The sequence below is a fragment of the Xyrauchen texanus genome, chromosome 17 (genome assembly GCF_025860055.1).
Source record: "Xyrauchen texanus isolate HMW12.3.18 chromosome 17, RBS_HiC_50CHRs, whole genome shotgun sequence".
NCBI lineage: Eukaryota > Metazoa > Chordata > Actinopteri > Cypriniformes > Catostomidae > Xyrauchen > Xyrauchen texanus.
In genome coordinates, this window is record NC_068292.1 from 4,245,717 (window position 1) to 4,265,464 (window position 19,748).

The window sequence follows — 19,748 nt, forward strand, 5'->3', positions numbered from 1 at the left end:
GGCTTAAATATATGGTCATTCACAATTCACTTAAATTAATTTTACTGGAAATTCTGTTCAGAACGACCCTAAAGCAAGGCCATTTGTATTGCAGGATAGAGCTCAATGGCTTCCAAAAAGAAAGATTTTAGCAAACAAGAAATTGGAGTCAGTGGATGGAAGTGGTCGAGGACAATTTGTTCAATTAAACAATTTGTTCATGAATGAAACATCACAACTATTACACAGACAGGTGTTAATGGCACCTATTTTAGTGATATATGACAGGTAATATGGACATTTTACGCATGTCATTTCACTGAAAAAAAAAAACTTTAATAAATTATTACAAAGTTCACCATGAGACAAAATGAAACCTAATCAGGCCAATGAACTACTACTAAAGAGTTTACCAACCTGTACTTTTCTTTTCAGGGCAAGTACAACAAATAAACTCAAGAGTTCCCCGTAACGCAGTTTCTACATAGTAAAAGGGATGTATCCAAATGACTGCGCGGTAAGATATTAACAGGAAATAAAATGTAATTTGGTGCTTTAATTAGCCATTATTTGATAACAAAATGGCTAGAATAAATTAAGGTAATGAAAACATTGACAAAATTGATAGAAACAATGTTTAAACAACTTCCAATAACATATGGGCAGGATATTGTTAGTGATTATTTTAAGCTTTATTATTATTTAAAGATTTAATTACTCTGTCCATAGTTCAATTTACATTTATGCATTTTGCAGATGCTTACAGTGCACTTATTACAGGGACAATCCCCCCGGAGCAACCCAGAGTTAAGTGCCTTGCTCAAGGACACAATGGTGGTGATCGAACCAGCAACCGTCTGATTACCAGTCATGTGCCTTAGACCACTACACCACCACCACTCCTTCAATTTAGTACAACAATAAATAAGTTCCTCTTCACAACAGTTTCAGGTTGTATTTTTTATTAAAAAAAATATAAGTGCAGCTCTGCCAGAGAGCAACCAATCCGCAGACCCTTGCACAATACATTGACTTTAAAATGGCAATAAATAAAACAAAATTAATAATAAAAAAAGTGAATCTAAATCATTACTGTAACAAAACCATCAACACATCAAGCTTCTTAGTGTTCGGTATCTTGACAAATGGATAGTCTCACTATAACACACCATCCCATTAATGCAACATACATTGAGGTATTTCACAGAACAAAACATCAACATCAAGTGGTAACACAAGACTGCAAGTTAACTTAGGAGCTGAAAGTTTGACCTTGAGATGAAATAAAATATGTATTTTATCTCCAACGTGCTTGACAAATTGAGCCTGAGGATTTAAAAGGCTTGAGATTATGGTTTCAAAAAAATTATTAAAATCATAATCATCAAACCCACAAACATCACGAAGACCCAATGGTCCTATAGTGAGAAACACGTTTCAAGACGTTTCTGATGACACCTTCCCTTTGGTCATCCAAACTGCTGGTCTGCATACATGCTGATGGTGACCTACAGCAGGTTTAGTGTGCTTGAACTCATTGATTGACAGAATTCTCCAGCAGTCCATACTTGCCCTCCAGTACCTGAACAGTCACTGAGAGGGCACTGTGAACAACAAAGAGAACAGACACATAGGATTAACATTAAAAAAGCTGATAACTGCAATACTTAAACATTGTATCTGTTTGAAACCAATACAAAATCATACTTTATATTTCAAAACATTATTATTCCAGAATATAGATGTCTGCTTGGCAGCAGAATCCCATATACTTTCATTGGAATCTGTCTCTTCACATATCTAAAGGAGCAGGATATCCAATCCGTAAACGTTAACATACTTACAGTATAGCCACAAGATGTAAACATTATACATTTGAATGCGATACAAAAAAACACCTATTAACCAACCTTTTATGTGTAAAGTTATGTCCAATTTTACAACTTTGTCATGAATACGTAATGCCGTTAATACCCATAAACAACCATATGGTAATGAAGCTTGAAATAATGATTGTGCCTAGAAACTTCCATGGCAAGATGTGAAAAAGGAGCTTTATTTTGGTCTGTTCTCACCAAAAACCGATTCGATCGCTGAAGACATGAGCTGCTTTCCCAACACACAGTCATGGTACTTTTCCCTCAGTAACTTTATAGAGGAGAACTCTTAAGAGGAACGGCAATCCAGACAAGACTTTTTCCGCTTCTATTCGCACACAAAATTAACCCTAATAGTGACCACCTAGTATCGACTGTTTTTCTTTATTTTTCTATAACATTATTTGCACACGCGCGATTCAATCGCAACAACAAAATCAACACCACCAACGGAGGACACCAGGATCAGAGCTACACTTTTGTTAGGGATGTATTACACAAACTGTGTCTGCATCCGCCTAATGAGTTAATGGCTTAAAAAAGCACCATATTTTCATCCTAACTCATACAGCCTCCAAAGACAGCATTTTCCAGTTACTGTACGCAGCTTGTGTCATCAGGTCTTTACACTGGTCGCGCAAGCCGTGCTTGTGGTGCTGAAGCCGCAGTGAGAGGAAAGACGAGGCGCCCAGCTGTTTTAAACACACACTGAACAAGTTAAAAATGCACTAAAACCTATTTATCAACACAATCTTTACAATAAAGTCTTTCATGACTCAAATTATAATACTGTGATGAACTACTCATTTATTTCAAGATATTACATCTTGATGCAAGTTAAAGGGATAGTTCACCCAGAAATGAAAACTCTCTCAACCCATCCCAGATGTGTATGACTTTCTTTCTTCAGCAGAAAACAAATGAAGATTTTAAGAAGAATATTTCAGATCTGTAGATCTATACAATACAAGTGGATAGTAATGACTCTGGTGGTTTAATCAATGTCTTCTGAAGCAATATGATAGGTGTGGATGAGACACTGTTCAATATTTATATCATTTTTCCTTCACTTTCATTTTTTGGTGATTCAAATTATTTGTGCATATCACCCAATACTGGACAAAGGGTCAAAATTTGGAAATTTGACTTAAATATTTATGTTTCTCACCCACACCTATCATATCATATCTGAAGACACTGGAGTATGTTTATGTTACCTTTGTGTGGATTTTGGAGCTTAAATTTAGGCACCCTTTCACTTGCATTGTGAGGACCAACAGAGCTGAGAAATTCTTCTGAAAATCTTCATTTGTGTTCTGCAGAAGAAAGAAAGTCATACACATCTGGGATGGCATGAGAGTGAATAAATGATGAGAATTTTCATTTTAGGGTGAACAACAACAGGATGCCGGGCCATATGTCTCCTGTCCAACCAGGCGGGATAAGACATTAGATCTATGTTATGGGTCAGTAAAGGACACTTATAAATCACTCCCACTACCCCCATTGGGCTCTGCTGACCATAACTGTGTACATTTACTCCCTACTTATAAAACGGTTTTGAAGAGAAAGAAAGCAAAGACAAAGGACATAAAGGACTGGAATGATGAATCTGTGCTCTGCCTGCAGGAATGTTATGACAGCACTAATTGGGATATGTTTAAACAGTCATGTGGTGATGACTTGGATAAACTCGCTGATGTAACATGCTCATATGCTGCCTTTTGTAGGGATATGATCATTCCCTGCAAGCAAGTTAAAATCTACCCTAATAATAAACCATGGGTGACCAAATCTGTTAAGCTCAGCATACAGAAAAAGAAACTTGCTTTTAAACAGGGAATAGCCTTAGACATGCATATAGCTACCAAAGAACTGAAAATAGAAATATTAAAAGCGAAGCAGAATTATAAATCCGAATTAGAGAGCAAGATGGCTGCAAATAATCTTGGCTCAGTCTGGTCTAGTATGAAAACTATAGCAGGCCTACGGAATCCAAAGACCAGCAGTCGGGTCAACCTAGATGGTTTTAACTCTGATACTGAGCTTGCCAATGCTCTCAACCAATTTTATAACCGCTTTGATACATTTGATTTTAGTAATGAAACTCAGCAACTGAGAAATAAACTTGAAGATAACCAGCACTTTGTAATAGACCAAAAAAGCATTCCGCTCAGTAAAAGTAAATAAGAGTCATGGACCTGACAAAATATGTGGTCGCTTACTTAAATCCTGTGCAAAAGAACTGAGTCCTGTGTTCCACTTCATTTTTAATAAGTCCTTACAGACACAGCATGTACCCAAGGTCTGGAAGGATGCTGTGGTAGTTCCGGTCCCCAAAACCAGTTGCCCCAAAACTGTAATGATTTAAGACCGATTGCTCTCACGTCGATTTTAATGAAAATTTTACAGAAATTGGTAAGGTCAGAAATCCTACTGAAAACTGAGCAAACACCTGATCCCATGCAGTTTACTTATAGGCCACATAGAGGAGTAGAAGATGCCACAGTTACCTTGCTTAACATACTTGTTAAACATTTGGAAGGAATTGGGTCTCACGCTAGACTTTTGTTTGTTGATTTCTCGTCTGCTTTTAATACAATCCAACCACATATTTTAATCAGTAGATTAGTAGATCAATTCAACCTGAGTAACAATCTCGTGGGTTGGGTTTTCGACTTTTTAACTGACAGGACACAAAGAGTTAGGGTAAATGGAACACTGTCAGACTAAGTCTCCTGCTCAACTGGATCCCCTCAAGGATGTGTGCTTTCACCCCTATTGTTTATCCTCTACACAAATATGTGTCAGAGTAGGTATGAAAATAGGACTATTTTAAAATATGCAGATGATTCTGTTATTGTTAGTAGGCTTCAGGGCAATGAGACCTGTCACGGCCCGGTCATTGATGACTTTGTCACGTGGTGTGAGGAGTCCTACCTTCAATTAAACATATCTAAGACAAAAGATGTGATTATTGATTTTAGAAGAAATGCCCATATGAATGAAGTCACATCCATCAAAGGTCAGACTGTGGAATGTACCCAATCCTACAAATACCTTGGGACAATTATAGACTCAAAAATGAACTTTGAAGCAAATTGTGAAGCTGTGTGCAAAAAGGGGCACCAGCGGTTGTTTTGTTTGAGGAAACTGTCTGTTTTTAACACTGACAAAACCATGATGGTTTGCTTATTCTATCGTGCTTTTATATATAGTCCCAAAGTGCAGAACAAAGCGGTATAAAAACAGCTTTGTTCCAGCAGCCATCAATCAGAGGAACAAAATGCACAGATGACACAGAAGCTATGTTTATTTATTTTGATGTATTTTATCCATTTTATTTTTTTTGTTGTCAAATGTGTATTGTCTGTGTTTGTCATAAAAATTGTGTGGATAACTCTGACACTGCAAAACAAATCTACCTACGGGTACAAATAAAAGGAACCTGAACCTGAACAACTCAGGTTACAACTGCAGTAACAAGTATGCAACACTTTCCTCATGTAAATAAGACTTCATGATGTTTTACTTTAAAATAGATTTTATTTACATAATCTCGATAAACATCGTATTGTGTGTGTCATCCCAGAAAACAAAATCCACAAAATCAATATTTCTATAGTTACACAGTACAGATTCAATGAAAACTCAAGTGTCTCTGGTTGAAGTCGCTGCTCAACCCTCACACAGGATTCTGATCCATGATACACAGAAGAAAATAAATAAATTCATTAATATGTAATCATTACTCGGATTTGAGCCCCAGCAGTTATTAGTTCAGATTATGCTTTCTTAATTCCAATGTTTAAATTTGAATATTTTAATTAAAATTATTTTTTGTTGAACTTGTATTTAAACCTCTTAAAATGGCAGTTTATTTGCACAATGTATGTGCAAGATCGGTCAATTGTCCTGTCATCACAATATACATTACTAACAAAGCAACGGTCAACATTTCTGATTAAAGATAGAAACCAATGCCTACCCTACAGTGAAAAGTTCAACGTCCTGGTACCTGGCATGTCAAATTCATTCAGAGCTCGCTTTTTTTTATTCCAAAGTCTTTGCGAAGGCATGTCTCCATCTTGCAGTTCCTTAAGTGTGTAGGATTTGTGTGCAAAAAAGTTCTGGAATTGTACTCTGCTTGCTTTTATTTTATTATTTTAAATAAATAAAATTAGATGAGCTACCGAATCCACACCCCCCTGGAACCCACACAGCATGCGTCGCGGCCAAAGAGCTAGGATGCCGGGCCACCTTCTCCTCAGCGTGGCCCTTGGGAAGACAAGCCACCACAGAAGACACCGCCCCTCACCCCCCAGAACCTTAGTAGGGGAGCGCGTGCGCCGTCGGACCCGGACCACCTCAAGGACACTACCCCTTTCACACAGAGCCCACTTTCTTCACCGCAACAGATCACCCTTCATTTTGAACACTTTTTCCTTTAACACCTAAATTCCCATTTTTGGACATTTCATGTTGATTATTATTTTAAATAAACTCCTCTGATGAGCGTTTATGACGTCACACCCACTGTGCTTATCTCTTGCTCTCCCCGCCACAGCACATTAGTGTGGTTTGTATCTGGTTCTCAGAGAAATTACTCACCATCCAGGTCTGATTATTCGGTATCTGCCGCACACAGACAGATCTACTACTGTAGAACCCAGACAACTTTTGTCACCAATCGGGCCACCGTCCACCACAACAGACAGACTGGGCCACAAATCCTCAAACTCCTTCAGAAAGTAAACAGTCAAAATTAATAAAAGCCTGTTTGAAATGAATTACGCTGCAGAAGTCCCAGTTATGAATTCTGTACTTACATGAACAGCAATTGTACTGGAGTGTGCGCTGACATTAGCACTGGTGAGAGCTAGCGGCTCGCCGCACATCTGACAGAGGCGACGCATGAACGGGTGGTCTGGAATACGGACCCCTATGAGCTACTGGACAAATAATTAATGACGACACCTCCCCTCAAATACACTAACTGATGAAGTGATTTAGAACTGCACATATACATACATATACAGTATATACACAGGCTTTTAGCGGTTATAGGCCTTTTAATAGGCTGTTGTCTTTCAATAGCATTTCAGTAGCCAATACTTTAAGGTGCAAGGTGCTTATTCAAAATATTTCTTTCAAAAATAACCATTCCTGGAGAAATATTCACTCGAGTAAAAAGTGCGACAACTAGCTCCGGTCTACTGTATAAGTAAAAGTGAAACACCAACCTTAGTAAAAGGATTGAGATCACTGTTGAGTGTGACTGATCTCTCCAGAACCAGTGTGACGGGTCCAGGCAGCAGATCTCGTAGCAGTTCCTCCTTCACGGACACCTTACAAAACCTAAAACAACAGCAAACACGCCCTTATGAAACACAGCTGTGGAGGGAACAGTGACGGTTTTATTAGGCCTACTTTAAGACCTAACAGATACATCAAAACAAATGCATGTGTAGATTCTGTGAACAAACCTGTAGATGTCCTGTATTTCACCAACACAGATGGCTAAAGGTCTGTCTCCATTCCTGCCTTTGATCTCATAAACTCTCCTGATGGCGTTAGAGTTTTGAGCCACACAGGAGAGACCGTAGATTGTGTCAGTGGGCACAGCCACTACCTGACCAGCCTTCAATGCCTGTGCAGTGGAGTTCAGGATATCTGCCCACACTGTGTTAACATGACACAAAGTTACAAGAGCAAACCTCACAGATGAATGGAAAGGATGTTTCTGGGCTGATTTCAACTTTTTTTTAAGGTCATTTTAAAACCATCTTGGTAACTTTTTAACCATGCCTTCATTAATTTTTGCTACATTTTAAACACATGTCGATTTTATAGTCTTAACCTTGTCTCAGGCCCATCTTAACATATTATAATCACGTGTCAATGACATGATTTTTAATCTAATAAAGATGACAATCCACTATTTAAATAATGACATTTTAAAAACTATGACTTTTGACATAAATGAAGACAGTCCCTCAGTTGTGGTGTCATTTCCATCACCAACAACAATTTTGACAATAATAAAGTTATCAAAAGTCTGTGAATTTGGTTAGATGAAGACAAATCTAAATAATATTTCTATCGTGCTTCATTACCAATTAGCAAACATTTCCAAATACGTTTAAATGTCATTCCCATCTCGCTTTGTGCATCACAGAATGAATACAAATTTGAGATGGAATAATTCTCATGTGATGCAAGTATATCCACTGTTACATAAACTAGTGAGTAAGAAAACTGTTTAAGGGGGTTTATTTCCTGAAAAGTGCTCAAAGTAGAAAAAAGACCCTGAATAAAAAGTGAAAGACACAAACGAAAGATCACGGTACCCGATGACAAATATGTAAGAGCCCAGAACAGAGCGACTGGACTATAAAATAAGAGCAGATCACAGAGGCTTTGCTTTTAAATGGTAAACAAACAGCGCTGCTCCGCTTTGAACAGCACGTGTCTCACCCTGCTGGGACATCAGCTCATCGGAGTTCAGCGCGGGCAGTCGCAGGACGCGCGTCTTCTGCTCCTGACACATGCTGACACTCTTACACGACCTCTTTAGCCTATAGTAGCGAGGATTTAACAGTGTGCAGGCAAATGTAAACACGAGGATAAACTGTACAGCTCAATGATGCGCAGACGCATGCTTCTTCATACAGGAGGTGAAGAAGCAATCTCAACAACATTTCAAAATAAAAGCCCAGTTACGGTTAATTCAATGGATTATCAATAAGGCTTACTTTTTAAATAATTTTATTTATGAGTTATTAGTCATTTCAGTCATTTAAATTAATAATTTTGGTTTGTCCATCCTTTTCTTAAAAATAAAAGATTACAGTGAGACACTTACAATGGGAGTGAATGTTCAACAACATTTCAAAATAAAAGTCCAGTTACGGTTAATTCAATGGATTATCAATAAGGCTTACTTTTTTAATAATTTTATTTATGAGTTATTAGTCATTTCAGTCATTTAAATTAATAATTTTGGTTTGTCCATCCTTTTCTTAAAAATAAAAGATTACAGTAAGACACTTGGGAGTGAATGGGGCCTATTTTTAAAGGCAGAAATGTGAAGCTTATGATATTAAAAAAACACTTACATTAATTTTACAGTTAAAACTCATGTATTATTTGAGCTGTAAAATTGTTTAAATGGTAATTTTGTCATTTGTCATTTTGTGGTTTGTTTACATCTTCATGGCAACAAAGTTGTAAAATTGGCTTTAACTATACACAGAAAAGTTTAGCAAGAGCTTTTATCACATCAAAACCACGTTAAGACACGTTTATGTCTTGTGGCTATACTTTTGAAACAGTGAGTATTTTAACGTTCAAAAATTGGCCACATTCACTTCCATTGTAAGAGTCTCACATATTTTTGCTTTTTTTAAGAAAAGTCGGAACGAGTCTAAATGTATTTTTGTGTAACTCAACATTACGCCACAACTGATTTTGTGCTGAACTTGTTTTGAACCTGGAATGTTACTTTAAGAACCGTCAAATTCATTGCACATAAACCAGGTGCATCTAATTAGAGCGACAAACACATTTAATATGCTAATATAATTAATTAGGGCCAAAGAATAATTAATATAATTAAGTCCAACATATAACTAAATTCTTCCAGATGCATTATATAACAAACGCCGCAAAAAATGGAGTTGCATGTAGGTAAGATATTAAAAGAGGTAAATGTTTTCCATATTTAAAGATTTATTTACTGTGTTGATATCCATACTTCGATAGAACCCACAGACGATAAGCGCCAGATAAAAGACCCACCTGGAGATCAGGTATATTTTGTTTAATTTTGATGTTCTGTCATATTGATTCAGTAACCTTAATTAATTTCATTTAAAAACAGCCTCTTTCCAGCCCTTCTCTAAGTGATCTTGAGGCTCTTGATGGCAGAATCTCTGACCGACAGGATCAGATCGAGCTGTGCTCTATGATCCTCCAAGATCTACTGCAAATCCAGAACATAGTTGCGGTAGGTTTACAGGGTTGCATCTATGAATTGTTGACTGATTTTAAACATGCATGTTTGAAACACTACTAAATCATGTCTTCATTTGCCAGGAACAAGGCATTGGGAATAAGTCATTACAAGGACTGGATAACTGAGCTGTTCCACTTCCATAATGCTTTTAAGTGAATACTTATAAATCTTGCCATGAAAGTGTTGGACCATGTGATTATTTCAACAAATTAAATGCAACAAATCAGACAATTTCACTGGTATTGTATTGCTTTTTGATTCAAAAAGTTATTACTTTGCCATAATACTTTATACAAAACAAGCATATGAGAATTTTTCACATTATACATTCTTTAAAAATACAGCTCTTTACAGTTTCCTCACACTTTGGGTATCAAAAGCAGTCCTTATGGAAGCATTTTGTTTCCTCTACGACATCAGCTTTTAGGACTCATCTGACAGGCCAGTTGAACTTTTCCACTCCAAATGCCCAGTGTCCTTAAATGCTGCCAGAATCAGACTTTCAGAATAAATATCATTAATGTAAAGCAAACACGTGTCTCGAAAAGGACCCACATTTGTTAATTTCAAATACCAAATCAGGAGTTTTGTTAGAATGCCTTCAAAACACCCACCTGTGAATTACAAACTTGATAGAATGATGAAGTTGGCACCTGACAAAGGTGGAATGACTGGAAATAAATGTGGAAAGACCCAAAGTTGATTTTGAGCAAGAATAAAAACCTGTGCAGGTCTAAGCAAACACCTCTTTCAAGCGACTTTTACCAATGTTATAACAAACGCAAGATTTAAGCCTGTGCATGACATAAGCAGACACCACCTAAATGGGCTCAATTAAAAAGTTGAGGCCGTATTCATTTTCAACAGGAAAATACACATTGCAATGCCCAGATACATAGTGAAACACAATACATTATTAAATCACATCAAACATAACTGTACATGCAACAAAATAATGGGCGAGCATAAAAACACATGTTTAAAGTAAAAAAGGCTTGTAAAGTTTACATGAAATATTCATTGCAGTAGGACACAACTCTTTTGCTCTAATGACTTGCATATGATAAATATCTAAGTACTGAATCCTGACACTTGATAATTTGCCTGTGAACATGAACGGAGGGAGGTAAAGCTTGGCTGATTGGAAGTTTTTTTCTGCAGTATTCTCAATGCTCTACGCCACATTGCATAGTTACTTGTTTTAGGGGTTGAATAAAAACTGGCTTCTAAACTAATTTTACATCATGGAGCATGTCCAAACTACATGAAAAGTGTGGGGGGGTGGGAGGTAAATTATTAAGATATGTTTTGATTATATATATCATCTGGACCCCACAGTAAGTGCCATCTCATTAAAAATGAACAGTTCATTAGTTTATGGAAAAACTACCGCATTGTTCAAACTATAAGGATTACTATGCTCCAGTTCCCATTCATGGGGGGGCACACACACACACACACAAATGTAGTGGATGAATATCAAAGGTACTGCACACAAGTGATCAACATACATTCAGCTGTAATTATTAAACAAAATGTATGAATTTTGAGGGAGAGAGATACACAGATTATATGATGACCTACAGAAGTAACGTACCATGAGTGAGGGCTTCACTAAACAACAAAGACAAGTCATGTTTTACTTGGCACCAGACAGGACAAACGCTCTCTATCTAACCAAATAAAATATTATTTTCTAGTCCATTGTAAGAGATATCTGAAACAGTGAGGAACATGAAATGATGTGGAAAATCAAATACAATACATATCTGAGATGAAAGAACTCTGAATGGTTGTAAGGCAATTTCTGTCCTACACGAGTCAATTTCAGTGAACCTCATGAAGAATGTCTGGGTCATATTTTACCCCAAAATGATAATAATAAAATAAATAAAATAGCTATTGACATAATTAATAGAAACATTCTGCTTATTAAAAATAATGCCTAATTTAGAGAAATGTATATTGTATGCATTGTATCATTGTTTTCGTCGTTATTAGATTATTACAGTAATTTGTTAAGCATTGTGTAATTGCTTTTGACATTACTTCATAATTATAAACAATATTTAATGCATTGCGACACTGCTTGATAATTACAGTAATATTTTATGCATTACCATATTACTTTCAACATTATTCAATATTTACGGTAATATTTTATGCATTGCCAAATTATTGTCCACATTACTCAAGAATTACAATAATATTTTATTCATGCCACATTACACAATAATTATGGTAATATTTTATGCATTGCCATATTACTTTCCACATTATTAAATAATTATGGTAATATTTTATTAATTGCCACATTACTCAATAATTACGGTAATATATTATTAATTGCCACATTACTCAATAATTACGGTAATATTTTATGCATTGCCACGTTACACAATAATTACGGTAATATTTTATGCATTGCCACATTACTCAATAATTACGGTAATATTTTATGCATTGCCACATTATTCAATAATTACGGTAATATTTTATGCATTGCCACATTACTCAAAAATTACAATAATATTTTATTAATTGCCACATTACTCAATAATTACGGTAATGTTTTATTCATTGCCACATTACTCAATAATTACGGCAATGTTTTATTCATTGCCACATTACTCAATAATTACGGTAATGATTTATTCATTGCCACATTACTCAAAAATTACGACAATGTTTTATTAATTGCCACATTACTCAATAATTACGGCAATGTTTTATTCATTGCCACATTACTCAAGAATTATGGTAATATTTTATTAATTGCCACATTACTCAATTACGGTAATATTTTATGCAATGCCATATTTTCCACATTATTCAATAATTACAGTAATATTTTACACATTGCTACATTATTTTCAACATTACTCAATTTAAGTAATATTTAATGCATTGACACATTACTTAATAATTGTGGCAATATTTAATACATCGCGAAATTACCTTCGACATTACTCAATAATTGCGGCAAAACCGAATGCATTGCAACATTATTATTTGAAAGTTATGGCAATATTTTATGCCTGCGACATTACTTTTAACATTACAATTAAAGTAATCATACATTAAATAAAATAGAAAAATCATCCTAAATTCAATTTAGCTCAATAAATACTACCATGATGAACAAATACTTCACAATTTAAATAAAATCACTTTTGCATTATAGTAAGAGATTTTTTCGTCACATTTTAGGTAAAATATGACTCACACGGTTTTCTTGAGATTCAACATCTACCCTTATGTGTGAAGAACTACATACATGTGAACAGTACTGAATAAGAGATACACTAGTGTCAGTAAAAGGCTGTTCAGAGTCACATCTCTTATCTTACATGCAAAGTCAGATTTTTCATTGTTCTATACAAAAATACAAATTCAAATACAATCTAAAGGCTTAAACATTTATCATTTCAAATGTACTCTATATTTACATTATGGTTAGCTCCTTAAAGCCTCTATACAGCAGTGGTATACAAATGAGGGGCTAACGAACGCAGGTAATTATGCATTCGCTGGGTTGGCTGAATCATGGCTGGGTAGTGCACTACAAGCATATTAAAAGCTCTGGTTTAGTTGTGTAGTCAAGAACCCATATAAGCACAGACACACACACACACACACACACACACACAAACCATCTTAAGAACGAACCACTCCTTGGTTCTTTTATCCCTGAGTGGGTCACAACACAGAGGCTCACGTGGGTTCCGTTAAGAAAAAGTGCAGGAGATGGAAAATAAAGGCAAGAAACATACAGATCTGTAACAAAAAATAAGAGGCAGGAAAAGAAGCCCAACCACATGCCCATCACAAAGGCAAAAGGAAGGTGTCAGTGTTTGATTGGCTGATTCCATCAGAGAGTATACAAGGGTGAATCCCAAGAAAAATATCTTAAATCATAACCATTAAATCAAAAAGGGTACAAATATTTTTCATAAACATAAGTCTTTTTAAATAATTATTAAGAGTTTCAAAATTGTGACACTTTTGTATATATTAAGCTTTCCCAAGCAGTAAATACTTCTATGATCTATAAATAATTTATGATTTAAGTACTATATAATATATATATTTTTTTGTATTACAGAATTGAGAATAATATTGAGAATGCAATTGAAAAATGTGCTTAATTCACAAAAACAAAGGTTTAAATTTGTTTAAGCAAACAATATATTTGTATTGTTTTATTGTTATTATTATTTTGGGGTGAAATAAGACCAATATTGGCAGACTTTGTGAGATTCAAAGATAAAGTTAGTCTCAATCTTACTTAGGTCGCAGAGAAAAAATAAAAGAAGAAAATGTTTTTTGAAAATTTGTGAAAAAGATCTACATTTATCAAACAATTAAGTATTTTAATAAATTAACATATATAATACTAAATACTAAGTCTTAGGCAGCCAAACAAACCTCTATCATAAATCATAAATCACATTATCATGACTATTGCAGCCTTTCTAATAAATTACACATAAAATACTTTTTAATGCGTAGATTACTTAATTGCCCACAAACTGTGTTGAAAGAATGCAGTACATTCCCATCAATCTCTTGGAATTCAAGTTATAAACTCAAGTACAGCAAGCGACCGGGCAAAATCTCTTCCTGTTTTCTGATAAATCTCTATAAGCAAATGTGAATCCATTTCACAGTGACCAGTGCACACCTGTGGTTTATTCCTTTCAAAATCGTTTACATTTAAATAATTTCCTCCCTGTCCTCTAAGGGGCTCCGTGCAATGCAGAATGGGAAGCAACTTGGGTGTAATCCCACTCCACTAGTTCACCCTAAACTGCCCTGCCTGCAAATTCTGTGCTCTGTGATCAAGGATGCAAATCCACTGCAAACTTGGATCAAGGACATATGCCTCACAAAACTGTCCTGCAAAGGTAAAACACAGTAACTACACATTTTGTCAAAACTGATTCATTTTCAGAGAAAACAGAGAGAGTGGACAATCAAAAAACTTAAAATTCCTTATTTTCAGTTTTAGTGTTGCAGTTGTTACTGCATTTTGCCTTTGTATGGCAGAATAAGCCTCTTAAAGACACACCTAGGAAGATGCATTGGTCTTTAGCAGGGTTACAAGTGTGATCTGCACATCCTTACACTACCTAAATCTCAGCATAATCTAGGGGGTGTTGTTCCTTCCCCATCAGCCAAGGAGAACTCGTTTGCGACCATAAGCAGGGCTTCTATGTTGGCCGTGGTGTCTGGGCTGAGCAGATCTGTCACATCCATGTTGGCCAGGCCATCGGTGGTGGGAATGGGGGTGACCAGAGCAGACAGGTTGTCCTGCTGGGGCTCTGCATGGGGTATAACGGGGCTCTTTTTTTCTGATGGGCAGCAGGAGATAGTGGGTTCGGGGAAGATTTGGGGAGGAGGAGGAGGAGGAGGAGGTGGGGGAGCAGGAGGCGGCGATGCGTTCTTTGACTCTGGGATTGAGGCGGCAGCACTCTTGTCTTTCGCCGAGTCTCTGCATGCACAATGACACTGGCACGACTCCTCCTGCTTTATGATGATAACTGGCAGACTAAGACCGATCTGCTGCACTGAGTTCCCTGAAAGACAATGAGAAAAACGACATGATAAATGACACATTGCAATGAACAGAAACTGCGCAGAGAAAACAGCATGCTGCAAGTAGTTTCAAACACATGCAATATGTGTTTGATCATACCTGAATGTCCGCCGACTGGTATAGCTGTTGTAAAAAAAACCTTTTCGACTTTTGGACCCTGGAAATGAGAGCCAAAGTCAATAAGGAAAAGAGCAAATTAATACAGGTAAAAACATCAGAATCTGAGTTCAAACAGCAAAGAGCGACTGTAAGATGTAACTTTGAAATTATGTTTTATCAGACTGGTTATCCATTTAACTCTTTGAATTTCACTTTTCATAGCAACATGTGTTAAGTAGGGCTTTCAATCGTTTTAAAAAAATGTAATCAAATTAATTACTTGGTATGCCGATTAATCAAATTAATCGCAATTAATTGTATACATAAATATTTGCTGAGAAAGCCCCTAAAATAACAATAATTTAATGTATGATGATTAAATAATTATAAATAGTTAAAAAGAAATAATTATAAACAAAATATATTTTCAGATAATTAAAAGTATTCTAGGGCTGTTGATTTAACAAGTTAATTCAGTGAGATTAATTATATATATATATAAAAAAAAAAGTGTTAATATTTTTTATATTTAATTTACAAAATGAACATTCTCCCACCATTGGAGCAATTCAAGCTTGAAGTACCACCTCTTTTCAGCAAGGGGCAGTAATCGAAACTTCAGCTGTATAGGCAACATGCATCTTATACAGAGATCAAACCACACTTACCGGCAGCAGACAGAACAAGTTGAGTTTTTAAGTTTTATTTTCTCCCAATTTGGAATGCCCAATTTCCACTACTTAATAAGTCCTCGTGGGGGGTGGTTACTCACCCCAATCCAGGTGGTGGAGGACAAGTTTCAGTTGCCTCCGCTTCAGAGTCAATCTGCAAATCTTATCACGTGACTCGTTGTGCATGACACCGTGGATACAACACGTGGAGGCTCATGCTATTCTCTGCGATCCACACACAACTTACCACACGCCCCATTGAGAGCGAGAACCACTAATCGCGACCACCAGGAGGTTACCCCATGTGACTCTACCCTCCCTAGCAACCAGGCCAATTTTGTTGCTAAGGAGTCACTCAGCAGATCCTGGATTTGAACTCATGACTCCAGGGGTGGTAGTCAGCGTCAATACTCGCTGAGATACCCAGGCCCCCAGACGAGTCTCGTTCTTGCATTCAAACAGCTTGATGGAGTGCAAACCAAAATGCAGGGATCAAGACGTGTTTTTATAAAGTTCAACCTACGTTAAACTTGACACAGCAACCTAAAAACTATATGCACATTCTTGTGTTCCGTCTACGCTATCTTTCTTGTCGGTGTACTTACACGTGCATGCCTCAGACGGATGCGTTTGGAGCATCTAACTGGTATACAGCATCATAAACGCCAAATCTTTAGGATCCTGTGTCAAGTTAAAAGTAGTGCAAACTTGAAGATTGCATCTTAAGATTCCTGTATTCTGTACTTCTCAGCAAGTGGTTCTCATTCTGTAACTTTGCTGCTTGTGAGTTTTGTTGAGATGTGCTACCACCTATTGACGTGACACATAAAAACAGATGTACTTGAATTGCTCGCATAGTAGGAAATTCTGTGCTTTTAAAACAGAATTTATGTACGTGTCAGTAATTTATTTTAACGCATACTTTTTTATACAATAAATCGCACCAAATGAACGTGTTAAATCAGTCAAGCTGTCTTATTTTCTGGAAATAAAATTGCACCTGAATATAAGTTGCAGCTGGTGAAAATTGCACTGAGAGAGAAAAAAAGTCGGACTGACAAAGGTTGCATGCGGCAAGCATTAGGACCCGGGAGCAGCTGTTCAACTTCCCTTCAACCGCTCAAACTGGAATGTGTGTTTTGGTATGTGTTTGTTTAACAGGCCAACATTAAACGTATAAAAGATGTCACAGGACCTTTCAGATGTTGAAAAAAAAAACTTGGCTTATATTATGGAAAATACAGTAAACTTGAAAAAGTAATTAGCTACAATAAAAGCTACTAGCAGGGGGCAATATAACTATTAAATGTGATAATTTATAGTTTAATCAGAGCTATATTTTTCAGTTTTTCTGTATATTTTAAATACTTGAACATATACATTTACATTTACAATTTAAATGTACATTAGCGAGTCAAAAACATACTGATGAACAAAGAATATTAGTTGGTTTGAGAAGTGCTGTTTTTGTTCCTAGAACATAGGTTAGTTGTTAGACACATGTAGCGTTATGTCGCACTAGACAGCTAATTTTATAAAGTAGCTTGTTACAAAAAAAACCTACAATAATTCGAAAACACCTGAACTACTGTTACACTACAACAAAAAGTAGATATGTTAGTAGTGTTACTACTTTAAGTTCGTTACTCTTATGAGGTGATATGGTGGAGTTCTGGACCTGTTGTTCAGGGTTCTGCTGTGCGTTTGCGGCACTGCTGAGGATCCACTGCAGGTTGTGATCAGACATGACGATGCTGGGCTGCAGGCCAAGCGTTTGTGCGATGGTGGGAGGAGCAGCCAAAGGCACTGTGTGCGTTTCTGCCGCCATCACTTCTGTCGACGTGGCCGCCGTGCAAGAGACACTAGGCGCACTTGGCGGGGGCACCAACCGAGTCGAGGGGGACAAAGCCACATAGCGCTGGGCAACTGTGGGTGCAGATGAAGCGGGTACGTCTGATGAGTGTGAAGAGGTGGGTGGGTCCGAGGGGAAAGGCGGGGTCAGTAATGAGCTGCTGACAGCGGAAGGCAGAGCTGGCTGTGAGGGGATTGTTGTAGGCAGACCCGGAGCCTCCAAAACAGGTGTTGTGATGGAGCAGGAGGAGGAAGAGGTAGATGGAGGGGGCTGAGGTGACGGTTCAAGGCCAAACGACTCCACAAGGTTATCTGGAGGAACAGAAGCTTGAATTGAAACTGATTCACAGACAAATAATTTCAACTATGCAGTACATTTTCAATTGCAGACATCATATCGTCGCTGTCCAATGAGTGGTGGTGGCGTAGTGGACTAAAGCACATAACTGGTAATCAGAAGGTCGCTCGTTCGATCCCCACAGCCACCACCATTGTGTCCTTGAGCAAGGCACTTAACTCCAGGTTGCTCCGGGGGGATTGTCCCTGTAATAAGTGTACTGTATGTCGCTTTGGATAAAAGTGTCTGCCAAATGCATAAATGTAAATTCAATGAAAAATACGTATCTCCACTTTTGGCAATTTTGAAGTTTTTAACATTACCTGTTCCTACTGTTTGAATTGTGCATAGAAATGACCAATGGAAATATGTTTAACAAGTATCTCCACTGGCCTTGAGAAGTATCCATCAAAACCACGTATGTCCCACCATTATGTTTTGAAGAGCGTCAAATAATTTACCTCAGCTGTCCAACTGAATCACGCTGGCTCTGTGATTTCCCTGACAACCAAAGCCATTCAAGCACACACAATGTCAGGTGGCTTTAAAAAGTAGACTATACCAGCCATATACGGTTTGCAGATTTCCATCATTGCAAAACTGTAAGTGAAAGCTCATTCTGACAAGCAATTTATGCGTTGGACTCTGCAATTCCTTTCAACCCTCTACGAAAACACTAGAGAAAGAATCACCATTGGCAATTACATATTTGCTTTTACTCTTCAGATTTTTGACATGACATGAAAGCGTAATGCAACAAAAACCTGAAAAAAATATTAGCAAACTTGGAGAGGATATCTTCACATAATGTCTGCATCCAAAACCAGGGAAATGCTGTCTTTGGAGGCTGCATACAGAGGCAGGAAGGGATCAAGTTATGTCCGAATCCAGTGTTCATGTCACATCCTGTCTACTGTGATACCTTCATCTACATGTATCCTTCACTGCCTATGAAATCCCACAATACTGTGCATGCAGATCCACAGGAGCTTTAGTTAATGTTCACATCAACCATCAGAATGGGCCAAAAATTTTATCTCAGTGATTTGGAGCGTGGCATGATTGTTGGTGCCACATGGGCTGGTTTAAGTATTTCTGTAACTGCTGATCTCCTGGGATTTTCATGCACAACAGTCTCTAGAGTGTATAGAGAATATTACCAAAAACTATTATAAATTTGTTTTTGAAAAGTACAGTAGAACGAATAAGTCCATTGAAAATCCCTTGAAGGAGACTGACTCACGGGCTCATGAGGGCAAATGTGCCTGTGCTTTTGAGGCAGTGCTCTTGAAAGTCATCATCTTAACTAGGCTCTAAA

At 37.0% G+C, this 19,748-nt stretch overlaps 2 protein-coding genes across 3 annotated transcripts in view; both read right to left on the minus strand.

The window, feature by feature from the left end:
- Nucleotides 1-663: 663 nt before the first annotated feature.
- On the minus strand, nt 664-8,518 carry yrdc (yrdC N(6)-threonylcarbamoyltransferase domain containing). The gene is made up of 6 exons (XM_052147070.1): nt 8,334-8,518; nt 7,343-7,538; nt 7,100-7,214; nt 6,686-6,805; nt 6,468-6,598; nt 664-1,583 (listed from the first exon to the last, which is right to left on the minus strand). Exons 1-6 carry the CDS (start codon nt 8,404-8,406, stop codon nt 1,514-1,516), a joined length of 705 nt encoding a protein of 234 aa, XP_052003030.1. The 5' UTR covers nt 8,407-8,518; the 3' UTR covers nt 664-1,513.
- Nucleotides 8,519-10,113: 1,595 nt separating this feature from the next.
- Nucleotides 10,114-19,748, minus strand: part of mtf1 (metal-regulatory transcription factor 1) — a 41,388-nt gene continuing 31,753 nt past the window's right edge. For both annotated transcript variants that reach the window (XM_052147685.1, XM_052147684.1), the window contains exons 10-12: nt 17,921-18,405; nt 15,572-15,629; nt 10,114-15,452 (exon numbers count right to left, since the gene is read on the minus strand). In XM_052147685.1, the coding sequence (XP_052003645.1) occupies nt 15,013-15,452; nt 15,572-15,629; nt 17,921-18,405 (983 nt within the window). In that variant the 3' untranslated portion in view covers nt 10,114-15,012. The remainder of the gene's footprint in view (nt 15,453-15,571; nt 15,630-17,920; nt 18,406-19,748) is intronic.

Excerpts from the sequence above, each read along its gene's own strand:
- yrdc (XM_052147070.1), bottom strand. The coding sequence starts at position 8,406 with ATGTGTCAGGAGCAGAAGACGCGCGTCCTGCGACTGCCCGCGCTGAAC. Across the intron at positions 7,539-8,333 it reads TGAGCTGATGTCCCAGCAGG|TGTGGGCAGATATCCTGAAC; the intron begins GTGAGACACGTG and ends ATGTTAACACAG. Across the intron at positions 1,584-6,467 it reads CGAATAATCAGACCTGGATG|TGCCCTCTCAGTGACTGTTC; the intron begins GTGAGTAATTTC and ends TGTTGTTCACAG.